This window comes from Phyllostomus hastatus, unplaced genomic scaffold (genome assembly GCF_019186645.2).
Source record: "Phyllostomus hastatus isolate PE091 unplaced genomic scaffold, TTU_PhHast_1.1 phas_scaffold_1674, whole genome shotgun sequence".
NCBI lineage: Eukaryota > Metazoa > Chordata > Mammalia > Chiroptera > Phyllostomidae > Phyllostomus > Phyllostomus hastatus.
Genome location: NW_025334011.1, coordinates 24205692 through 24229277, shown reverse-complemented (window position 1 = coordinate 24229277; position 23586 = coordinate 24205692). Strand labels below are relative to the sequence as shown.

General features: G+C 40.6%; 1 protein-coding gene across 1 annotated transcript in view; it reads left to right on the top strand.

Annotated features, from left to right (window-relative positions):
- Positions 1-23586, top strand: part of ITGA8 (integrin subunit alpha 8) — a 170508-nt gene that overhangs the window by 65088 nt on the left and 81834 nt on the right. The window contains exons 12-13 of the mRNA XM_045857952.1: positions 1588-1793; positions 2693-2884. Coding sequence (XP_045713908.1) covers positions 1588-1793; positions 2693-2884 — 398 coding nt within the window. The remainder of the gene's footprint in view (positions 1-1587; positions 1794-2692; positions 2885-23586) is intronic.

Genomic DNA, 23586 nt, shown 5'->3' with positions numbered 1-23586 from the left:
TTATTGCTATTTCATATTATGCATTTTAAGAATTCTTTGTATATTTTATTTTTCCAAATGAAATCATAGGCATCCTCTAGCATGGAGCTTTCCAAACCACTCACTGTTCCCTGACGCCACTCAGGAACACTAGCCTGGGCTCACAGCGCCACCACCTGGAAAGCCTGCCTCTAGATCTACCTGTCAGAATCCCACTCAGGTTCAATACTTTCTCTTCCCTGAGCCTTCCTTAACACCCTCCAAGTACCAGCTCTGGCTTTCTCCCCATCTGGAATTCCCAGCCTTTCGTTTGGACCACTCATACTTCTTGCTGTGCCTTCCTTGTTTATCGTTATAAGAGGAGCAATTTGACCTCACTTTTCAGTTAATTAGGAACAGGGTTGACCCAAGAGTCACTGAATTCTTTAAATCACTTCTCATAGTATCTTAAATATAGTTGGTACACAGGGTATCTGTTTAATCATCCTGAGAAATACGATGAGCGCTACAAGGAAAACAAGTTGGAGAGAGTGGTGGTCCAGAGTAATGCTGGCGTGTCTTGCAGATTACTGTAAAAGAAGTGTCTCGCTCTCAATATCTGTTGCCACTTCATCCCTGCCTTTTAGATTAATGATAAAATTTTAGTAATTAGTTTACTTGGAAAACTTATACATATTAGCTAATCTACACAGATATGCAAGTCAAATGCAGATTTGTACTTCTGTCTGGGGTCACTCACTGTATAGCACTTCCAGGGTTGGGCGCCTCCAGATGGATGTTAATAGAGGTCATTAGTACAGATCAAATTATGAATTTTGGTTCATGTGACTATAATGTATGTATATGTTTTTAAAGCCCTGAATACCTTAGAAGGCTCTATTCTGTTACTTTTTTTTTTTTTTTTGCTGTCTGGCTTTGTAAGGGAAATACCTTTAACCATTTTTGGTTTTTGTTCTCTTGGTGTTTGTCTTTATCTCTAAATAATGTGGTTAGGTGTCTGTTTCTTGAATTTTTTTCAACCTTAAAAATTATCTATTAGTTTTCTGCTATAATACCTACATTTTTTAAAAAAAATTTTATATCTCTTTTGGGATGAAAATTTTATTTTCTATCTTTCTAGCCAGTGCTATAACCCTCTCTGGTCTCTATTTTATTTAAGTGAGGATAGCAACAGGAAATAGGACAAATTTGTTTTAAACCTTATTATTGCAAGAAAACTTCATAATTTAAATTTATAGTTATATAAATTCTGGAAACCTGTAATCCACTGTTACAAAAATGTATTTAGGTCCTTTTGATATGTTTCACTTGTGTATCACAGTTTCTGGAAATGCACTCAATGCTGAAAAGGGTGAAATTTCTATGGTTTTCTTAAAGTAGTCGCTTTTAACAGAGTTAAAAATTTCAATGTGATGATTTAGCAACTCTTGTTTTCTCACAGCATTCTATTCCATAGATATACAAAACAGTGAAAGAAAGATGATGATTGTAAAATGCCCTTGCAAAAGGAAAAATACCAATGGAAATGTACTAATGTAGTTGATTTAAAATGTCCCAAAAGGACCTCATGTCTGCCAGTGTGCTGACCTCTGTGTTTGTTCCCTACAGAATGGATGACATATTGATTGGGGCCCCTCTCTTTATGGAACGTGAATTCGAGAGTAACCCTAGAGAAGTGGGTCAAGTTTACCTGTATATGCAAGTGAGCGCTCTCCTCTTTGAAGACCCGCAGGTCCTCACAGGCACCGAGGTTTTCGGAAGGTTTGGTAGCGCCGTGGCACACCTAGGAGACCTGAACCAAGACGGATACAATGGTAATTTGTGGCAGTGTGCGGAAACTGTTTATGTGTTGTAATGCAGGGTTGCTGTTGCCTGGACATTATGAGATATTCACAGTGGTGTGTGTGATACAGCTGATTTTTAATAAACTATCAACAATCTCAAGGCAATTTAAAATGTATATGTTTTGATTAATATAGGTGTTACATGGAAATTTTCTCAAGTTGATTTAGGGTGTTATGTAACCACTCTAAATAAAGGCAGAGGTCATTTTTAAAACTGATATTTGGATATAGTGACTTGAGGAGAACTAGAGAATCTTCTATATGTACCAAGTCAAGAACAAATAAATATATGTTTGTGTATTAGCAGGTAATATGGCCTTCTGATTAATCTGCACGGGTTATGTATAGATGATGCTGAATTTTAATTGTTCTGTAAACTTCAGCTGACAGTCATCTTCAATGTTTGCAGTAAAATAGTGTTAAATTCTTAGTTTAAGGTTGTGGTTCTTTAAGTTAGGAATTTATGAATGTCTTATAAGTACTCTCTCCTCAACATGCAAGCTCACACAAAGTCTTGGGTACCCCATTTTCAGGGCCTCTAAGTTAAGAACCAACATGTAGTAGGTTTCTTGATTGAACTTCAAGGAATGAATAGGAGTTTGCTCTAGCAAAATAGCCTAGGGGTTATTCTCACCAGATCAGTATCCATTAGTACCTTTGGCAGGTATTGGTATTAAGTATCTTGTATTGTACCTTTTGCGTTGAGTGGATAAAAGACAACAAATAATGAACTCTTGCTGCAGTACTACAAATTTTCATGAGAAACTTAATAAGCCCTTTGAACTGTATGGTACTGCTCTTTGATTGTGCTTAATTGTAGTACAAAACATTCTTCTTTATTTACAAAATGCATTCATGTGTCTCTGTAGACGTTGCCATCAGTGCACCCTTTGCAGGCCCAGATCAGAGAGGCAAAGTGTTCATTTACAACGGGAACCGGCACGGCTTAAACACCAAGGCTTCCCAAATTTTGCAAGGAATGTGGGCCTCGCAGACTATGCCTTCTGGCTTCGGCTTCACGTTGAGAGGAGACTCAGACATAGACAAGAATGATTACCCAGGTAAGGTTTCTTTCTTTTCCCTTAAGAGAGCCCACTTCCTAGAAGGAGCCCATTCCCTGGGAAATGCATCCTGTGCACGCAGCTCTCTCAGACAGGTGAAGGCCAGCTCACCCACAGCACACACAGGGTCTGTGTCGGATTCCAGAGTGACTTGCACAGGAATTTGAAAGTAGACCAAACAAAGGGGTAAACCCCTTTCCTGTCAAAAAAAAAAAAAAGCAAGAAGACTTTTTTAAAAACTGCAGTGGATATAAAACTTGTTGACTTTGCAACAAAGATTTCTATTTGAAGCCTCTCAGTAATTTGGTCGACAAAGACAGCTTGCATGGGATGCCTTTCTAGAGCACTTCATTTTACATATTCCCTTTTGATCTCACAGTTCCTATTACTTAACTTGCGAACCTCATCGTCGCTGTCCTAAAGCCCACGTTTTTAGAGCATAAATATTTTTCAGCCGTACTTTGGGTTTTCCAAGATGGAGCGAACATTCTAAAGTGAAGCAAAAAGAACTGGTTCGTAATAGAAATCACAAACTGTCCTTGATTACCTGAACCAGACCGAGGACGCAGGCAGCTGGGGAAGCAGAGCGCTGTCATTCGCGTTCTGTGCAGGCATGTGGAAACTGGGATTGGCTTTAAAGAATTGTTTTAGTAATCAGGGTTTTCAGCAGAGAACATTAGACTTCTTGGTTTTAGGGTTCAGTTTTCACTTTTATGTTGGTTATGTTAAGATGGTTTCAATAAATACTTAGAAATCATTAATAGTTAACTGACAGCTTCAACTACTTATTAAAGCCTCGTCTCTTTCCACCACCCCTCCCCTAATTGAGTATTTTCCATACGTAGAGCTTTTTCTGGTTTGGGGCAGCGTTCCAATCAACTGGCTGCCTAAGTACACATCACTGATTTCAGTTGTTCAGCTTTCCCTTCCCCTCTGGGATCGGGCAGAGAGGATACTGCAGCATGTTCTTACACATTTTTAAGAAGTAGTCATGGCACCAGCCTAGACATGACAGTGGGCTCAGAGTGGATGAGCATTGCTTTGTACATGGATTCGTATACTAATGCATCCTACCTGCAGCAATTTCAAGAGCATCTAGTTAAATTTTTCTTCATAGGTTTTACTGTATGAGTCTAATCAGTGATGGTTAGTTTTTGTTATTTGGGGGGGTGTCTCCCCCCAAAAAATATAGTACTGTATAGTACTGTATTCTATATTAAATAATCCAAAATTTATATCCTCTATGGGATTTCTTCCCAAAATATATTGTATGTTGGGTGATTAATGACATTCAACTCCTGGGTTGCAGTTTTAGACAGTTAATTTAGAAAGTAATTGCTCCTTATAAGGCTGTGCCTCAGACAAAGTTCAAGGAAATAAGGGGTGTATCGGTAAATAGCCAGTCCACTGACTTCCTGTGAAGTCTCCTAAGAAAGGGCCAGGGAGGAGAGGAATATGAAACAACTTTTCTCTCCAGGCATACTCCCTTCAAGGAGGGAGGGGAGGAAAGAGGAGCAGGACAGGGAACAGAGAGGCTACCTCTTAAATATGTCTTTTTCATCCTTCTTAACAGTCAGAGAGAAGTCATTCGAGGCCATTTGCTAGCAATACCTTTATCTACTGAGGCTGATTCAATTTGTAGTGACTGATGATGTTAATACAGTATGTATTCATCTGTGTCAAGCAAATGTTCTCCGCTAAGGTGAGACCATTAGTGCCACTGATTTGAATTTTTATCCCTTATGATAGTCTTGAGGCTTTCAGAGTTCCTCTTCATTAGACCTGGTTCTGGCCCCGATTCCGCCTCTTATATGGGAATATAGGTGTCTCGTGATTTATGACCCTATTTAACATTTTCTCTGATCCTTGTTTTCTTGCAATAAGAATGCCACCCCCCCCCCCCAAAAAGCCTTTCTACATTGACACCAAATCCCCAGGGACCTACTGAGAGGAAAACTGTCTTTTAGGCCAGCGACCAGGCCTGGTGACTAGCATAGCAGAGTTGAAACGTACAGGTGTACCTCAGGAATTAGACATGTAACTTCCCTATTTTTCTATAAATGAATCTCATTTAGCTCTCAAGCCTCCATTTCCACAAGGGTGGAAAGCCTTACTCGTGCAGTCACTTCTAGATTCAGACTTAATATCATTGAGCAGAGTGCCTGTGAGCAAGGAAAGGGGAATCAGACTGCTTTTGGGTCCCCAACTCTCACTGACGAGCTGTGTGGCAGTGGACGAGAGACTGGATTTCTTTGAGCTCCTGTTTTCTTTTCTGGTACTATGGGGCTAATAATACCCACTTCACTGGGTTGTGTGTGCGTACGCTTTCTGTGTTGGGAAAGGTCTTATGGTATTTTTACAAAATATTGTAAAATGGCTTATCATAGAAAGGGATATCAACCTGATGAACATGAACAGAATCAAAGCTACTTAACTCCTCAGACAGGTAAGGCCACCGAAGATTTTGAAAACCTGCATTCTAGGATGCTGGAGGTGGATGACAGGTTCAAAACTTACTGCCCCTGTTTCCTAGCTATATACAAAGGAGACAGTTTCTTAACTTCTCTGACTTCAGTTTCCTTATCTGTAAAATAAGACCATTATATGTTGGTATAAAAATGAAATTAGATTGCTTATAGAATGAAATGATGTGGTTACGTTAAAATGAGATTATGCAGAACACAGTTTAATAAATGACAGCTCTTCAATCAAATTTTAAAACAAGACTCTGTATTTTGGAGCTATTCTTTTTCTTAGGCGCACTAATTTATATTATTTTATTTTGCTTATTCAGTTCCCATAGTCCCCAAACTTAATTTAGAGTGTGACATTTACTTCCCCTGCCCCAGACATGTAGCACTATGGGAGTAAGAACACAGCTACAGAGACCCTGCTGGGTTGAGAACCACTCATACTGTCCCGGTGGCTGGGTCCTCACTGGAGGTGGCTCCTGCTGTTGTGAGGCTGCCGCCCAGCTATGGTCTAATTCCACCACTCGCCTGTCCCCTGGGAAGATGAAACATAAAGGACTTCTACCATTTCTCATGACCATGCTCTACTGGGTAGCAGGAATGGCAAAAGCTCTTCCTCTCAACCCTTTAGCCATTTGGGGGTGTTTAGTTTCACACAAATTAAGCCCAAATTAGGATGATGACAATGGCAATTGAAAGGAAGGAACTGACAAAGTAGTGTAAATGGAAAATAGACACTACTTGGTAATGATGGGCTGTGACGGAAGACAGAGGAGGTGGGGTGGGAGGAAGACATGATGTTAAAGAGGAGCCTGGAATTTTGACTCAGCGTCCCAAGAAAAGTAGGGTATAATGGATAGAAATGGGAGATTCAGTTGTAAAAATATAGAGATTCTGTTATAGAAACAATATTTGGAATCATTTTTCTAACATCTGGCTTAACTACTCAGTATTGTTTTTCAGTATTGTTTTTAGACTTCTTACAATAAATACAAGGGGAGGCCCCCCCAAACTGGAATTTATTTATAAAGAATCGTGTATTTATTTTTACATGTTTAAACGTCAGTCACCTTCAAAATACTCTCCATTTGATGCAATGCACCTACTGAGATGTTTTTTTCCACTGCTCAAAACAGTTTTTGAACTTGTCAATTTTGATGCCTTTTAGTGCCTCTGCCATTTTTGTTTCACCCCTTCCACATTGGAAAACGTTTCCTTTTGAAAACTTTTTCATCAGGCAACGAAAACAAGTTGCTCAGGGCAAGATCAGGTGAATAGAGAGGGTGCAGCACAGGGGGTGGGGTCATGCTGTTTTTTGGTCAAACAAGCTGAACACTCAGCATGGTGTGGGCAGGTGTGCTTGTAAATCACCCCATTATGAAGTGGGCAAAAGTGTTGAGTCTTCAAAAAGAAATTCTCTGAAGTTGAACGCAGCCTCTCACAACAACACCAGCTACTACACGATTACAGATGGGTTCCTAGAACACTCACCTAGTGGGGGGAGCCTGTACTACAAGGGACCCACCCTCTGAAAAATAATTCTGGGTTTTTTGGGGTCCTCCCTAATATTGTCATCAGCACACATATGTAAATAAGAGTCATAAGTATTTTTTATTGCTGGCACCAAAATTTTTTTCCTATTCAAAAAGTAGATGTGTTCAAGTTTCCACACTGGTGCTCACTGGAAAACTAAGGTTGACCAGAGGAGCATCTTACACATATTAATTGAGTGAAAGCATTTCAGAGAAGAAACAGCTGTGATGGTCAGGAATCCCTGAAATTCAGTGATCTTGTCTAATTCTGTTAAACATGATTGTATAACAAGGCCATCTGCTAAATGCATAGTCCAGACCCTGGCGGGTGGAGGAGGGACGTGCTGGTTTTGCTGAGGAGCAGAAATTGCACAGGCAATAAAAGCCGGAGGAAAACATGGGCTGAATGCCAAGGCTGTCAGTGTCTTGTTCCGGCCCCCGACAGATGATGAGGAGATCATGAAGCCATCTCAGAAAATTACACCAAATGTACTAAAATGACCCATCTTCTCTTTTAGTAAGTGCTGTGTGTGTGTGTGTGTGTGTGTGTGTGTGTGTGAGAGAGAGAGAGAGAGAGAGCAAACAACCCAGCAAGAGAGGAGCTACACATGAGAAGAAATAAAAGGGTGGCTTTAACCAAAGAGAATAATGCATTTTAATCAAACCTTGAGCTCCTTCGAATTGATACGAGGTTTATTTTCACTTCTCCAGCCGCTACTCAAGTTTTTATGAAAAGCAAAACATTATATCCTTCTTAAGCAAGGTTTTCATCATTTTATTATAAACACATTAGACACAAAAAGACCTTGTGATGGGGGAGGGGAGCCTGGATGAAAGAAGAGGAAGGCATTAGCCAGAGCGCAGATTCGATGGCTCATGGGCGCAGATGGCAGTGTGGTGGCGGCCAGAGGGAGGGGGCACAGGGTGGAGGTGGGCACGGGGTGGGGGGCTGGAGACAGCTGTAATAGTGTCAACAATAAAAATAAAGTTAAAAAAGACCTTGTCACTTTAGATTAAATTGAATTAATTAATAGAAAGAGTTCTTGGACTTGACTCCATCAGTGTCAGAAAGAGAAGTAGAAGTGAGTGGAGATAAAAGGGTCTAGAACCAGTTCCCCCAAGACGGGGTGACTTCAGCAGCCCTCCTGGCCTTGCTCTGTTCACCTGAAAGTGACGTGGATGCAAGGGTTGCTTCTCCAAGGGTCTATTTAAACTCTAAACTTTGATTCTATAATCCAAGATCTAGATTTACTATCTCCCCAGACTTCTATGTAAAATTGGGTAGATTATTAGGGCCCCATCTTTGGGGAAAAATAGATTTAATGAAACATATACAATTTTTTCCTTAACGTTTTCTACAAAATAACTTTAGATTGACAGAAAGTTGCAAAAATAGTAGAGTCCTATAAACCCTTCTCCCTGCTTCCATCATGTTAGCATATTATATAACCCTAGCACACTTAGCTATTAACTAATCTATAGAACTACTAGAAATTCTAGAAGAATTTTGCTGTTGGCCGCACTACTGTTATTTTTCTAGTTCGGAATCCAGTCTGGGCTCTCACACCACATTTGGCTGTCATGTCGCCTTAGTCCTCTCCAATCTGTGATGGTCCCTCCATCTCTCTTTGCTGTCATGACTTTGCCGCTTTTGAAGAATATGGATAGACATTCTGAAGCATGTCCTTGAATTTAGATTTGCCTGGTGTTTGCATTTTTGGCAAGAATACCACACAACTGATGCTGTACCTTTCTCATGCATCATAGCTGGAAATACATGGTGTCTGCTGTCTTTTTTGCACTTTGATAACAGCCAGGTTTCCCACCGGAAGGTTACTATTTTCCCTTTGTAATAATAAGTATCCTTAGAGCAGGGGTGTCAAACTCATTTTCACCGGGGGCCACATCAGCCTTGTGGTTGCCTTCAAAGGGCTGAAATAATTGTAGGACTGTATAAATGTAAGTACTCCTTAACTGCTAAGGAGTTAAAATTACATTTGGCCCTTTGAAGGCAATCGTGAAGCTGATGTGGTCCCTGGTGAAAATGAGTTTGACACCCTGTCTTAGAGACACTGTGCAAACATCCTGTTGGTTTTTTTCATTATCTCATTGCTCACTAATCTTACCATCCACTGATGATTCTCCCTTGCAACAATTATTACTGCTTAATTGTAATTTTCTATGTCCATTATTCCTTCTACATTTATTAATTGCAATTCTAATGTAAGAAAAAGAGGTCTTTTCTATCCATTTATTTATTCAATATGTTATATCTGTATGGACCCATGGACATTTGTTTTATGAGCTATACTCCATTACTATATATATTTTATTTTATTTTTGTTGCTTAAATTGTCCCATATCTGGTCAGTGGGAATTCCGTCCAGTTGGTTCCTGTGTTCTTCTAACATTTCCACCCTCTGATGAGCAACTCCCTACTTTCTGGCACGATCATGTGTTTCAGGCTCATCTTGTGTTTTCCCAGCTCAGTGCTGGAATCAGCCATTCTTCAAAGTTCTGTAGTGCCTTTTTTTTTTTGAAGAATGGTATTTTGAGACCCAGATCTGGAGACCAGGTGTTCTGGTGGCTGCTAGAGTGTCGAGATAAGACTTGGGATGCACTGAACTCCTTAGAGTGCCAGGTTCCCTTACATTAGAGCTACATTTTAAGCCATTGATATTAGTTGAGCTCAATAAATTACATTTTTATTATTCAGCCTATATTTTACAAAATATAGTCAGTATTTTTGCATTTAGTTGTCAATAACAGGTAACAGGGCAACTTTAATACTATTTAGCTAATGTTGAGGACAGCCACCAATTTTCTTCATTTTTAAAGATGATGATAGAATATTTACTGATTAGATAATGTCAAAGAGATTGTGCTTGGAAATACAGTTTATTAATTTATTCAACAAACACATATTGAGTGCCTTTCATGTACCTGTCACTTTTCTGAGTTTTGAGGATACAGCACTGAATTAAACAAAGACCCTGCCATCATGGGCCTGAGTTCAAATTCTAGCTGTAACAATGGCTGGGTAAAGGGTATACCTTCTGGGTAAAACAGGTATATCAATGCCCAATAATAGTCCCCCTTTAAAGTGGGGCTGTGGATACTATGTTTGATACTATGTATAAAGCAGTTGGCACTGTGAATAATAACTAGTAACAATCATTAAATATTAGTGACAAATGACATATTGATACTGTTTGACATAATCCATGCCCTTAATAAACAGTGAAGTCACGGAGATAAAGCATCCAACTGGTAACTGCAATACAAGACAGTGTAAGAGAAGAGTTTTAAGGTTAAAATATAATGAATGAGTTAAAAAGAAAAAATTCTTTTAGCTGAAATGTTCAAAGAAAGTTCATGGGGGAAGTAATGGTTAAGCAAGATCTTAAGATGTAGGTATGATTATGACGTGGTTACAGGGAGAAGGCATTCCAGAAGAAGACCACAGCCTGAGCCAACACTCAGAGATAAGAAAAGGCAAATTAAGAAGCAATTTTGTCCAAACTGATGGGAGCACTAACAAGGAGAGTCTATGAAAGTTAAATTTGGGACAGGTAATGCTGAAGGACGTTGAATAGCATGTGGAATAGTTGGTATTTTGTTAGAAAAATAATGGAGAAAGAAAATGTTTTATATTTCAAGATGATACTTCAAGAACTTCAGTCTTTAGCAATGAGCAGAATGAGTCATAATGAAAAAGAAATTTGAGGTCAAAAGCCATTTCAGTGCCCCAGGTGAGATCAGTACACTGACCCAGGTGAGCTCGACAGTTATGCCACTGTGGCACGTGGTGGTGTTTGGGGATAGACTGCCCCAATGTGGCCCCAGGACCACATTCAGCGCCCCCTGAGGACGAGATCCAGTGGGTAACTAACCAGCCTCCCAGACTTCAGGGAGACGGTTGGGAGCCGTTCTGCACACTTCTCAAGAGATCCCACTGCCTATGCCTTCAACCTGGAAATGACCTTTGTATTCAGAGGGGTATTAGTAAATGTTTAACAAGCAGATCTGCAGGGGAACAAAAACCCAAATCTGTAGCATTTCCCAATTTCCATTGTGTAAATATTCCTACCATGGTTGATTACAAGCCATGTGTTGAATTAAACAATTGCTCTGTGCACAACTGAGATGAAGCAGGCACACCCACCTGCGACTTCCCAGCCATGCGTGCTGACTGACGTTCGAATTTTGTGATAGCATTCCAAGGGGGATCTGGATACATGGTCTTCTGTTTTGATTCAGAAATTCACAGATCCAGGTTGAGAATGACTGTTGTCTATACTCACAACTGCACTTATGAAAGAAAAAACAAAGATTAACAACAGTCATTTTCAAGTTCAGTGGCAAAATATAAAGATGTTATTTCTCCAGCCTCAAATGAAGGCATCAAAGTTTGGAGAATCATGGCTCTAAAACAGGTATTTCTATTTTGTTTATTCTGATGTGAAGATCTATGAGAACCGTCATCTGTTCATTTCTGGCTCAACTTTGAAGAGGCCATCCATATTTTTAAATTGTGTCTTACATATATATTTTTAAATTGCCTTATTGTGATTTAAAAATGCAGTTCTCTGCATTTTCCCCCCAACCCCAGCCAAACCCACCTCCCTCCCTTGCTCCACCCTCCCGCTTGGTTTTGTCCATGTGTCCTTTATAGTAGTTCCTGAACACCCTTCCCCCCACTGTCCCCTCGCCCCTTCCCTCTGGCTATTGTTGGATTGTTCTTAATTTCAGTGTCTCTGTTTATATTTTGTTTGCGTTTTCCTTTTGTTGATTATGTTCCAGTTAAAGATGAGATCATATGGTATTTGTCTTTCAATACCTGGCTTATTTCACTTAGCATAGTGCTCTCCAGTTCCATCCATGCTGTCGCAAACGTAGGAGCTCCTTCTTTCTCTCTGCTGCATAGTATTCCATTGTGTGAATGTGCCATTGTTTTCTGATCCACTCATTTACTGATGGGCACTTAGGTTGCTTCCAGCACACTAGCCATCAGAGAGATGCAAATTAAAACCACAATGAGATACCACTTCATGCTGGTCAGAATGGCCATCATAAATAAATCAACAAACAAGTGTTGGAGAAGATGTGGAGAAAAGGGAACCCTAGTGCACTGTTGGTGGGAATGCAGACTGGTGCAGCCACTGTAGAAAACAATATGGAATTTCCTCAGAAAACTAAAAATGGAACTGCCTGTTGACCCAGCAATTCCACTGCTGGGAGTATACCCTAAAAGCCCCCAAACACCAATCCAAAAGAACCTATGCACCCCAATGTTCATAACAGCACAGTTTAAAATTGTGTCTTACATTTAAGGCTGGTTATTAATGTCTTTAAAATTAAGTTAGAATTACCTTAAACACCAAAATTGCCTCTCTTCATACACCTGAACAGCTTCTAAAATAAAACCTTTCACAAATAAGATTGAACCCTTCATAAATACTTAACCCCAGATTCTGTCCTCAACAGATTCAAATCATATCCTACTTGTAAGTAGTAAATATAAGTCACCAGGTAAAATAAATCTAACCATATGGCTACTACATATCATCTGTCAGTTTAAGTTTTTTTCTTTTATTGATTGTAGAGAGAAGGAAAGGGGGGAGAAAGAGAGGAAGAGAGACATCGATGTGAGAGAGAAACACCTATTGACTGCCTCCTTCCCACACCCCACTGGGGACCAAACTCACAACCGTGACATGTACCCTGACAGGGAATCAAACCAGTGACCTTTTGGTTTGCAGTGACTGGGGAATGAACAGGTGACCTTATGGTTTGTGGTGACTGGGAATCAAACAGGTGACCTTTTAGGTTGTGGGATGTTGCCCAATCAACTGAGCTACACCAGCCAGGGCTCAGTTTAAGTTTATTTTAATAGAATTCATTTTTTAAAGCAGTTTTAGGTTCAAAGAAAAATTAAACCAAAAGTACAGAGTTCTCATATATCCCCAGACCCCTCATATGCAAAGCCTCCCCTATTATCAACATCCCCTACTCAGTGGGACATTTATTACAATTGATGAACTACATTGACACACCATCATCACCCAAAGTGTATAGCTTACATTAGGATTCATTGTTGGTGCTGTACATTCCACAGGTCTGGACACATACATAGCGACATGTGGCCACAATCATAGTATCATACAGAGTGTGCCTCACCTACTCATTCCATTCTCTCCTACAGCCCCGAGTGCTACTGTTCTTTTCACTGTGTCATAGTTTTGCCTTTTCCACAATGTCATATAGTTGAAATTATAAAGTATATACCTTTTCAGACTGGCTTCTGTCACTCAGTAATATGCATTTAAGGTTCCTCCATGTTTTTCATGGCTTAGCAGCTCACTTCTTTTTAGCGCCGAATACTACTCCACTGTCTGGATGGACCACGGTTCCTTGATATGTTTGCCTACTCAAGGACATCTTGGTTGCTGCCAGGTGTTGGCAATTTTGAATAAGGCTGCTATGAACATTCATGTGCAGAGTTACAGGCTTTTGTGTGGACATGCATTTTCAGCTCCTTTGGATAATACCAAGGAGTGAGATTGCTGGGCTGTATGGCAAGATCATATTTTGTTTTGTAAGAAACAATCAAACTTGTCTTCCAGAGTGGCTGTGCCATTTGCATTCCCACAAGCAGTGAATGCGAGTTCCTACTGCCTCACATCCTCTCCAGCATCTGGTGCCGTCAGTGTGTGGGTTTTGGGCCATCCTGATAGGTGTGTGGTGTTATCTCTCTGTTTTACATTGCATTTTCCTGATGACTTACATATAATGTGAGCATTTTTTTGTGTGCTTATTTAACATCTGTAGATATTCTTCAGTGAAGTGTCTGTTAAAGTCTTTGACCAGTTTTCAACGGGGTTGTTTTCTCATTCTTGAGCTTTAAGAGTTCTTTGTATATTTTGGATATACATCCTTTATCTGTGTGTTTTTGCAAATATTTGCTCCTAGTCTGTGTCTTGTCTTCTTATTCTCTTAACACTGTATTTCACAGCAGAAAGTTTTTAATTTTAATGTCATCCAGCTTATCACCTTTTTCTTTTCATGGATCATGACTTTGGTGTTACATCTAAAAAGTCATTGCCATACTCAAGGTCATATGGGGCATGACCTTTTTTCCTAGGTTATCTTCTAGGAGTTTTATGGTTCTGTGTTTTACATTTACATCTGTAAGCCAGTTATTTTTATGGTGATTGTAAGGTCAGTGTATAGGTTTATTTATGTGGATATCTTATAATATTTTTTTGATAGCCAGCACGATGTACCGAGTGTAGGAACTACTATAAATAGCTCCTGAGTAATGTGGTTGTACATATCACAGGAGGAGAAGTGTTTTAGAGTCCTATGATTATGTCTCAGTCTTCAGTCAGCCTCAGGACTGTGAACTTTACATGTGTTTCTCAGTACCCCCACCCCAAGCAGGGGTGGGACAGTGTGGCTAGAGTGGGCTGCAGTTGGGCATTTCCCTTCCCCAGGTCAGTGAGGCTCTGTTTGAATACATTCTCTGTGAGGGCAGACCTTGTTCAAAAGAACAGAGTGCTCTGGCTTATGTCACAACCATTTCTTTTCTGGCTCCACCCACCAGGGGGGTTTCTGATATTCACTGTGAGTACCCAGTAGAGATCTAGGAGGTAAAACTCGAAAGCTGCACCCTCCACACCTGGTGACTTGATCCTCCTGGACTTTTTAACTCTCAAAGTTGGCCACACTGAGCGTGCAGCAATATTTGCCAATCACAGTCCAGATTCTCCTGCCTGGTTCCCATGGAGATCGCTGCTCTGATAAGATTGCCACTGTTTTCATTGGCTGTGTTTGCCTGTCAGTGTCTTCATTTTGGGGAGCAGCATTTTGCCCTGTGACCTCACTTCTCTTATGGATCTAAGAGTTTTTGATTTTAAAAGTTTGTTCAACTTTTTACTTGTTAGGACAGAGTGATGATTTCCAGGTTTCTTACATGCTGGATCAGAAACTGGGAAGTCACTACCTTCCAAACACTCAATCCTAGAAGCTGGCTTCTTTCTGAAACCCAAGGCAAATATGGCGGGGTATCATCTGTACTTGACCCTGCTTTTAAAGATCTAGTTAAAAACTTGCTGCCTTGCTGTGGGAGCAGGGAGGGGACGGGAGGATGTGGAGGAGTCAGAATAAGTTCCCTTGCATTAGAATCTCCACATTATTTCTGACCTCCCCCTGCATGTTCTTTCCATGAGTCATTTTAATTTATTAATATGCAATTCTAAAGCCATATTTTAGTGTACTTTACTTGAAGCTTCCCTTCCGTCTTTGCACACCCTGGACATTTTCCCGGAGTTCACTTCCCATTTAGGAACTCAGTTCAAATGTCACTTCCTCAGGAAGCTTTCCCTGACTGTTGTCCTTCCTCTAAAAACATCGCAGATTGAATTATACATTTGTGTGATTTGTGTGATCATTTGCCCCACTAGACTGGACATTTTATTAGTGAATGGCAAGCACTGGCTTTGGTTTTGCTCACTGTGGGATCCCTAGTGCCCAAAGCAGTGGCCGACACCTAGTATATATTTATTAAATGAATGCATGAACGAATGAAATTTCCTGCCAGTCACACACCTTGTCATATAAGCTATTGTTCTCCTCTCTCTTTACCTGGCCTCTATCTTCCAACTCTATATAAATCTAGTAAACAATTTTACTCCTGTGCAGACTAAGAATGGAAGTGTACATAGAGATGATGCCCTTTAAAATAAACTTTGACACTCTCTCCTGGCATTCTGGAGGCACCTCTCAAGGTGGTGTGTTCATTCTTGAAAAGCAGAACCCTTGACTGTAGCTCTGTCTTCACTGGACATTTAAATGCTGATTGCTGTTCAGACTGCTACATCAGGACCAACACCCCCCTGACAGTCAGGGGACCCATATTCTCATTTTGTTACCCATTGTTTGTTAGCTCTGTAGCCTGGACACACCACTTCCATCTCTGAACCTTAGGTTCTCCGGCATCCCCACCGCGCCCCCCGCCAAAAAATGTCATCACACCATTGCTGGGAAGGTGATGTGCCAACTATAAGGAACTCCATATAGTCAAAGTTGTTATTTCTTAATACCACCCACCAAATGCATGTGGGAAAGACCAGAGGCAATTCCTAATGCTGAGGTCCAGGCTCTTGGCTCCACACCTAGGTCTGTGCCTTAAGGCAATGACTTGGGTCATGTATGCCTAAAGCTTCCTAGGAGATGAGGAAGGAGAGACTTTTTTAAAATAACTAACACAACAGCAAAATTCTCTTTAGTCTTTTCTTTTTGTGAACATTGTTCATGTAATGCTCTTCTTTCTATGTGGCTGTCATTTTGTATTTTCTCACTGACATTTTCCTGTGATGACATTATTTGCATCTGGTTTTCTAAAAACTACCAACCCTAACAACAGAGCAGCCCTTAGGCTAGATTGTGATGTAGGTGAAGGTCATTTCGGAGATGTTCAGCCCCTCTCAATCCTGGCTTCCTTTCCTTTCTGTCCCACAGGCTCCTCCACATCAGCTATAGAAACTTACACTATTTCCTTTCCCCAAATGTGCAGGAAGGAATTGCACATTTCCTTCTTTAAATGTGCAATTAGGAAGGATCTAATACCTTTATTCTTATCAGGATATAAGTTATTCAGGGCAGTAGGTGGCACCCAGGGCCTCTGATTCAGTGGGTGCTGCTCTGCATTTTCAACAAGCTCCCTGGGAGAGCTGACCAATAGACGAAGTACCTCGAGGGCAGGGGATGTGTTGGCGGCTCACTGCTGAATCCTTGGCAGCTGGGACAAAACTTGGCTTATGATGGGTGTTCAATGAGCTGCTGAATGAGGGTGCCCAGTATAGGAAACCACTGTATAAGTGTCTTCCCTTCCTTTCTTACCTCCTTTGCAACTCTACGCATCTGTTAAGTCCTTACTTAATATCTTCATTAGGTTCTTGGAACTGAAGCAAAAGGATAGCAAAACCAATTTTACCATAGGCTAATTGATGCAGACAAGAGTTAAGTTCCTAGGACATCTCATCAACACTGAACAAAATGGCATTATTTGAGGATCTCCTGTATCTGAGTGTATCAGTTTGCTAGAGTTGCCATAATTAAGCACCACACACTGGGTAACTCAAATAACAGAAACTTACTTCCTCACATTTCTGGAGGCTGCAAATCCAAGATCAAGGTGTGGGATGGGTTGGTTTCCTCCAAGGCCTCTCTGCCTGGCTTGCAGGTGGCCATCTTCCTCTGCGTCCTCACATGGTCTTCCATCTGTGTCTGTGTCCAATCCCTTCTTCTCCTCTGGACACTGGTTAGATTAGATCAGAGCCTCCCTTAATGACCTCATTTTAACTTAATGAACTCTTTAAAGTCCTTATCTCCAAGTAGAGTCTCATTCTGAGGTACTGGGGGATTAGAGATTCACAGTTCAGTCCAGAACACTCATCAAACCCTCGAAGTCCTATAATGATTTAATCATAGGATTTTACCTGTCAGGCAGGAGACAGGAAAAGTGGCTGTGAGATATCAGGCTTTTCTGGTATCTTGTATGCGGTCACCCCCAACAAGCAGCCACTATAAATGGAACTGGTCCTAAAGAAACACAGTTTTCTCCAGGACTTTGAGCAACTGATTGGACGGCACACATGTTACAATTGTGGCCACGACAAGGACAAAGTGAAGTGTCTTAGGTACAGTGACATGGAATGCAACAAGTGAACACCAGGCGATGGGAGGGGCAGAGGGGACTCTTGCAGCCACAAAATGCTAACAATTTATTTTAAAAAACTATTTTCTTAAAGCAGACTTGTTGTTTGATATTTCACTCTTATTTTTTTGTGTGGGATTTTTTTAGAGGAAAATAAACCCCGAGTAAATTAGAATGTTGCAACCTAATACCATGTTCCAACTCATAAATGTTTTCCTCAGAGTTCATTTGGAAGCATTTCAGACAGATCGTTAGGATTATTACTTTTTGGGATAAAATGACGCTTTTTTTTCAAACATTTCTTCCTCAACTCATAACCTTCCTCTCAGTAATATTTTGCATGTTGCAATAAAAACGCAAGGAAGAAAGGCTGCCTCTATTTTTAGATGAACACATTTGCCAAACTCTGGAGACTCGTCTAAGAGACTTGTCTAAATGCCTGCTTCCCACGGACATGGGCTCTTTTTTCCAGTACCAGACACGTAAGCCAATTTCATAACCCACTTACAAGTCAACATTGCCATGTTTACACACCATCTTTAACCCCATCATTTCATACATTATCTTTAATTCCATCATTTCTCTTAACATCATCCTTGTATGCAAGTGAGCAGACCATGGGTGGATCCAGGTAAAAGATTTGATAACCTTCATTTGTGTGGGCAGGAACTTAGCAGAGACAGAGCCTGGATGAGAAGTGCCTGCAGGAAGTGCTGTGAGTGGCAAGCATCAGCATTGCCAAAAGGGAAGCCAGCAATCTGTGGACCATGAGTTCAGGCAGCTGAGTCCTGGAGGTGAGCAGGCTGATGTCTAGGTTTGGTTAAGCCAGGGACAGAGCCAGACAGGGGCTGTCCCACCGTGGAGACAAGAGAAGAGCCAAACCCTGCAAGAGCAAAGCTGACTCAAGAGACAAAGGCGAGTCCTGGATTATAAATCAGAGCAGAGGGACTGCAGTCATGGGACCCCATCCAACTCTACTGAACTCTTGGCTCTCCCATCTGGAACCTTGAGGACTTCACCAGAGATTTGGCAATGGATGGTGACTTGTCCAGAGTCATTAGGAAGCCAGTGGCAAAGTGAACTGAAATTTAGAATTCCTACTTTTTTACCCTCTACTCAGTAATTTTCCACTTGAAATAAAAACATTGCATTTAAAAGAGGGCTGCGAAGATGTTGCAGATTTAACAAGAGACAATTTACATATTAAAATCAGCCTGTAGGTGCACAAAAACCTGCAAACAAATCTTTATAGTAACTTTCCAAAGATTGGAAACAACTTCTGCCCCTTAGCCAGAGGTGGATACACAAACCGTGGGCCATCCACACAGTGGAATACTACTCAGCACTGAAAAGGAATGAACTTTGGACATGTGCAACATCATAGATGCATGGCAAGTGCACTAAACTGGGTGAAAAAAAGCCAGAACTAAATGGCCACACACTGCGTGCCTCCATTTATACGATGTTCTGGAGAACAGATGAGTTGATGTGGAAGCTCGGGGTGGAGGTGGGAGTGGGCATCACCACAAAGCAGCACAGGGACACTGTTGGATGATGGAACTGTCCTCTTCTGGAGTGTGGTGGTGGTGGTTACAAGATCAGACACATTTATCAAAGCTCTCAGAACAGAATATTGAGAAAGAATAAAATATACTGTACATAAAATAGACCTCGATTTTAACTTTTTAAGAGAAAAAATAGCCTGTAGATATACTTCTGGGAGGCAGCATAGAAAAATAGTTAAACATGTGGGCTCTATAGCCTGAAGGCCTGGGTTTAAAGCTTGTCTTCCACACCTAAGATTGTGGTAACAAAGGAATTAGTATATTTAAAATGTTTAGAAAGCTACCTTTTGTTTTATACACCTTTGCGTAATTGTTCAATGTATCCCAAGGATAAATACCTAGAGTGCAAATGCCAGTCAAAGGTTTGCATTGTCATATGTCACCACACTACCTCTCAAGAAAATTGTGCCACTTTTCCCAAGAAGACATGCAGATGGCCAAAAGACCTATGAAAAGATGCTCGGCCTCACTAGCTATTAGGGAAATGCAAATCAACGATGATACCACGCCTTGGCTATCATCAATAAGACAAGAAAGAATAAGTTTTGGAGAGGATGTGGAAAAAAGAGAACACTCCTGTAATGCTGGTGGGAATGAAAATTTTTACTATATAGGCTTTATGCAAAACAATATGAAGTTTCCTAAAAAAATTAAGAATAGACCTACCTACCATATGACCTAGCGATTCCTCTTCTGGAAATTTGAAAATACTTATTCATAAAGATATAGGTACCCCTATGTTCATTGCAGCATCATTCACAATAGCCAAGGCATAGTGTGTCCTTCAACAGATGAGAGAGTAAAGCAGCTGTGATCCATACCTACAATGGAATACTACTCAGCCACAAGAAAAGATGACTTATTGCCATTTGCGACAACATGGGTGCATCTTGAGAACATCATGCTGAGATAAGTCAGATGGAAAAGGACAAGAACCACATGATTTCACTTCATATGTGGGATATAAAACAGAAAGCAACAAGCAAAAACTCATAGACACAGACAGTATAGTGGGTATCAGAGGGGAAGGGAGAGAAAGAAGGAAAAGGGGGTCAAATATAAGATGGTAGAAGGAGACTGGACTTAGAATAGTGAGCACATAATGCAATACACAGGTGCAAGTACAACAATAAAAAATATAAAAATTTTTTTAAAGTTAAAAATTAAACAAAATATAAGGCAATAAGAAAAAAAGAATCATACATTTGAAACTTATATAATGCTATTAACCAATGTTACCCCAATAAATTTTATTAAGTTTTTAAAAATTGTGCCAGTTGATATTCCCACAGAGCATATGAGCTGTTGGTCCTTGGCTTTCTACCCAGTAGTGCCTAGTACTAATTTTTATATCTTTTCTAGTTTGAAAGGTCAAAAATGATATCTCCTTATACCTTTCATTTGTATTTCCTGATGACTGATGAGGTTGAAAATCTTTTCATGTATTTATTGATCATAGCTATTTAGTTTATGTTAATTGACTATAATCTTTGTATTAAAATGTTTATAGTTTTATTATTAATTTATTTGAGTTTCTATTATGAATTAGGGTTAATAATAACAACTAACCTTTATTTTTTACTAGGTACCATTCTTTTAATCATTGAAAAATACTCACACTTGATAAGTCATATACATTATAAACATCTTCCCTCATTTTTTTTCACTGCTTTTTTGACCTTGCTCAGATTTTTAGCTAAAGTTTAAATTTTAAAATTTCTTTTGTGATCCCTACATTTTTTGGTCATGTTTAAGGGAGTCTGCCTTTTAAAGAAACCATAATTTTTTCATGCAATTGTTAGGTTTATATTCCCATGTTTCTCATTTATTTAGAGTTTCTATATAGCAATTCTCATTGTCCAGAATTATTTTAAAATATTAATTTTTTAGAGGGCTTCCCTCTATGTCAAGATGGTGATGTAGGCAGACAAGACTCACCTCTTTACATAACTACATCAAAATTGCAACTAAAATATAGAACAGTCATCACTCAGGAGTGTAAGAAATCAAGTTGAGTGGAAGTATGACAACTATGGAATTAAAGAAATCACATCCATCCAGACTGGATGTGGGGTGCAGATGCAGAACAGGTTGCTCCCTCACCTGTGTGTGGGGGATAGAAACTTGGGAGGGATAAGTTGGAAGTGAAGAATCCCAGCCCCACACCAGGCCCCCCAGCCCAGGGTTCCAGCGCCAGGAAGATAAGTCCTCACACATTCTGGCTGCAAAAACCAGTGGGGATTGAGTTGGTGGAAAAAACTTCTGGAGCCCCAAGCAGCTCTTCTTAAAGAACCCACACCAGACTCACTCACCTACTCAGATTCACACCCTCTGAGCTCCAGTGTCAGAGTGACAGCTTAAAGAATACCAGTGGCATAGTGAGAGAGGCTGAAATGTCTGCCATCAGGGTGAGTGGAGGACATTGTCTCTTTTCTGAGTCCTTCCCCATGTACAGCCATGGAGCCAGCAGGCTGGTGCCACACTGGAGACTCCATCAACCTGGCTAACACTGCCTTGGAGATCCCCAGGGACTCTACCCCATCCAGTTTAGAGGCCCACCCAAGCTGCTTTTCCATATGAATGACTGGTCTTGGCTCCTGGTTCCCAACTTCCTAAATCCTATCAAACAAGCAACAGCTGGCCTCAGGGAACCCCAGGCCAAGCATTAGCAGCAGCCAGTTTAGTTTCACAGCTTGGCTTCACCTGAGAATCTCACAGCCCAGCACAAGTAGCACCATCTCAGATTGCTTTATAGCTCAGGAAGGGTGGACCCTGGCAAAACACAGGTGGAGGCTGACCTTGGCCCACACCACCCAGGAAACCCCAGGGCCAAGGTACCCAGTAGACTGCTACAGACTATTCCAGAGCACTGTCACCGCGCCCCTGCACAGCTGATCCTGCACAGAGGGCAGAGGTTGGTGGTCAGCGATCACAGCCAATCCTTGCAGCTGACTTGTCCAGGTAAATCCCTCCCATTGATCTGCCAACAGCAACCAAAGCTCTACTACAAGAGGAGTGTGTGCTCAGCCCAACCAAAGGGCTCACCTGGGATACCCAACTTGGATGATAGGGGAGGCTGTGCCACTGGACCCTACAGGACACTTACTACATTAGGCCACACTGCCAAAACACAGAGTCAAAGCAGCTCTACCTAATAAATAGAAACAAATACAAGGAGGCTGCCAAAATGAGGAGAGAAAGAAACATGGCCCAAATGAAAGAATAGATCAAAACTCCAGGAAAAGAACTGAAAGAAATGGAGATAAGCAATCTCCCAGATGCAGAGTTCAAAACACTGGTTACAAGAATGCTTAAGGAGCTTAGTAAGGACCTCAAAAGCATAAAAAAGATCCAGTCAGTAACAAAGGATACACTAATTAAAAATAAAGAACTATTTACAGGGCAACAACAGTAGACTGGAAAAAGCTGAGAATCAAATCAGTAATTTGGAACATAAGGAAGCAAAAAGCAACCAATCAGAACAACAAGAAGAAAAAATAATCCAAAAAAAAAAATGAGGACAGTATAAGCAGCCTCTAGGACAACTTCAAGAGGTCCAACATTCACATCATAAGGGTTCCATAAAAAGGAGAAGGTGCAAGAAATTGGAAATTTGTTTGAAAAAATAATGAAAGAAAACTTCCTAATTTGGTGAAGAAATACACATGCAAGTCCAGGATACACAGAGAGTCTCAATCAAGTTGGACCCAAAGAGGACCACACCAAGACACTTCATAATTAAAATGCCAAGGGTTAAAGATAAAGAGAGAATCTTACAAGCAGCAAGAGAAAATGAGAGAGTTACCTACAAAGGAGTTCCCATAAGGCTGTCAGCTGATTTCTCAAAGGAAACTGCAGACAAAAAGGGACTAGCAAAGAGTATTCAAAGTGATGAAAAGCAATGACCTACAACTTAGATTACTCTATCCAGCAAAGCTATCATTTAGAACAGGAGGGAAGATAAAGTGCTTCCCACACAAGGTAAAACTAAAGGAGTTCATCATCACCAAGCCATTATTATATAAAATGTTAAAGGGACTTATTTAAGAAAAAGAAGATAAAAACTATGAACATTAAAATGACAACAAACTCAGAACTATCAACTAAATCTAAAAAGTAAAAACAAACAACCAGAACAGGAACAGAATCATAGGTATGAGGATCATTTGGAAGGTCGTCCACTGAGTAGGGGCAGGAGGAAAGAGGAAATGGTGTAGGGATCAAGAAGCAAAATTGGTGGGAACAGAATAGACAGGGGGCGGTTACGAACAGTTTAGGAAAGGGAGAAGCCAAAGAACTTAGAAGCACAACCCATGGACATCAAAAAGGAGGAGGGGAGATTGCTGGAGGGAAGAGAGGTACCAGGCAGAGGGGTACAAAAGAAAAAAATTGGGACAACTGTAACAGAATAATC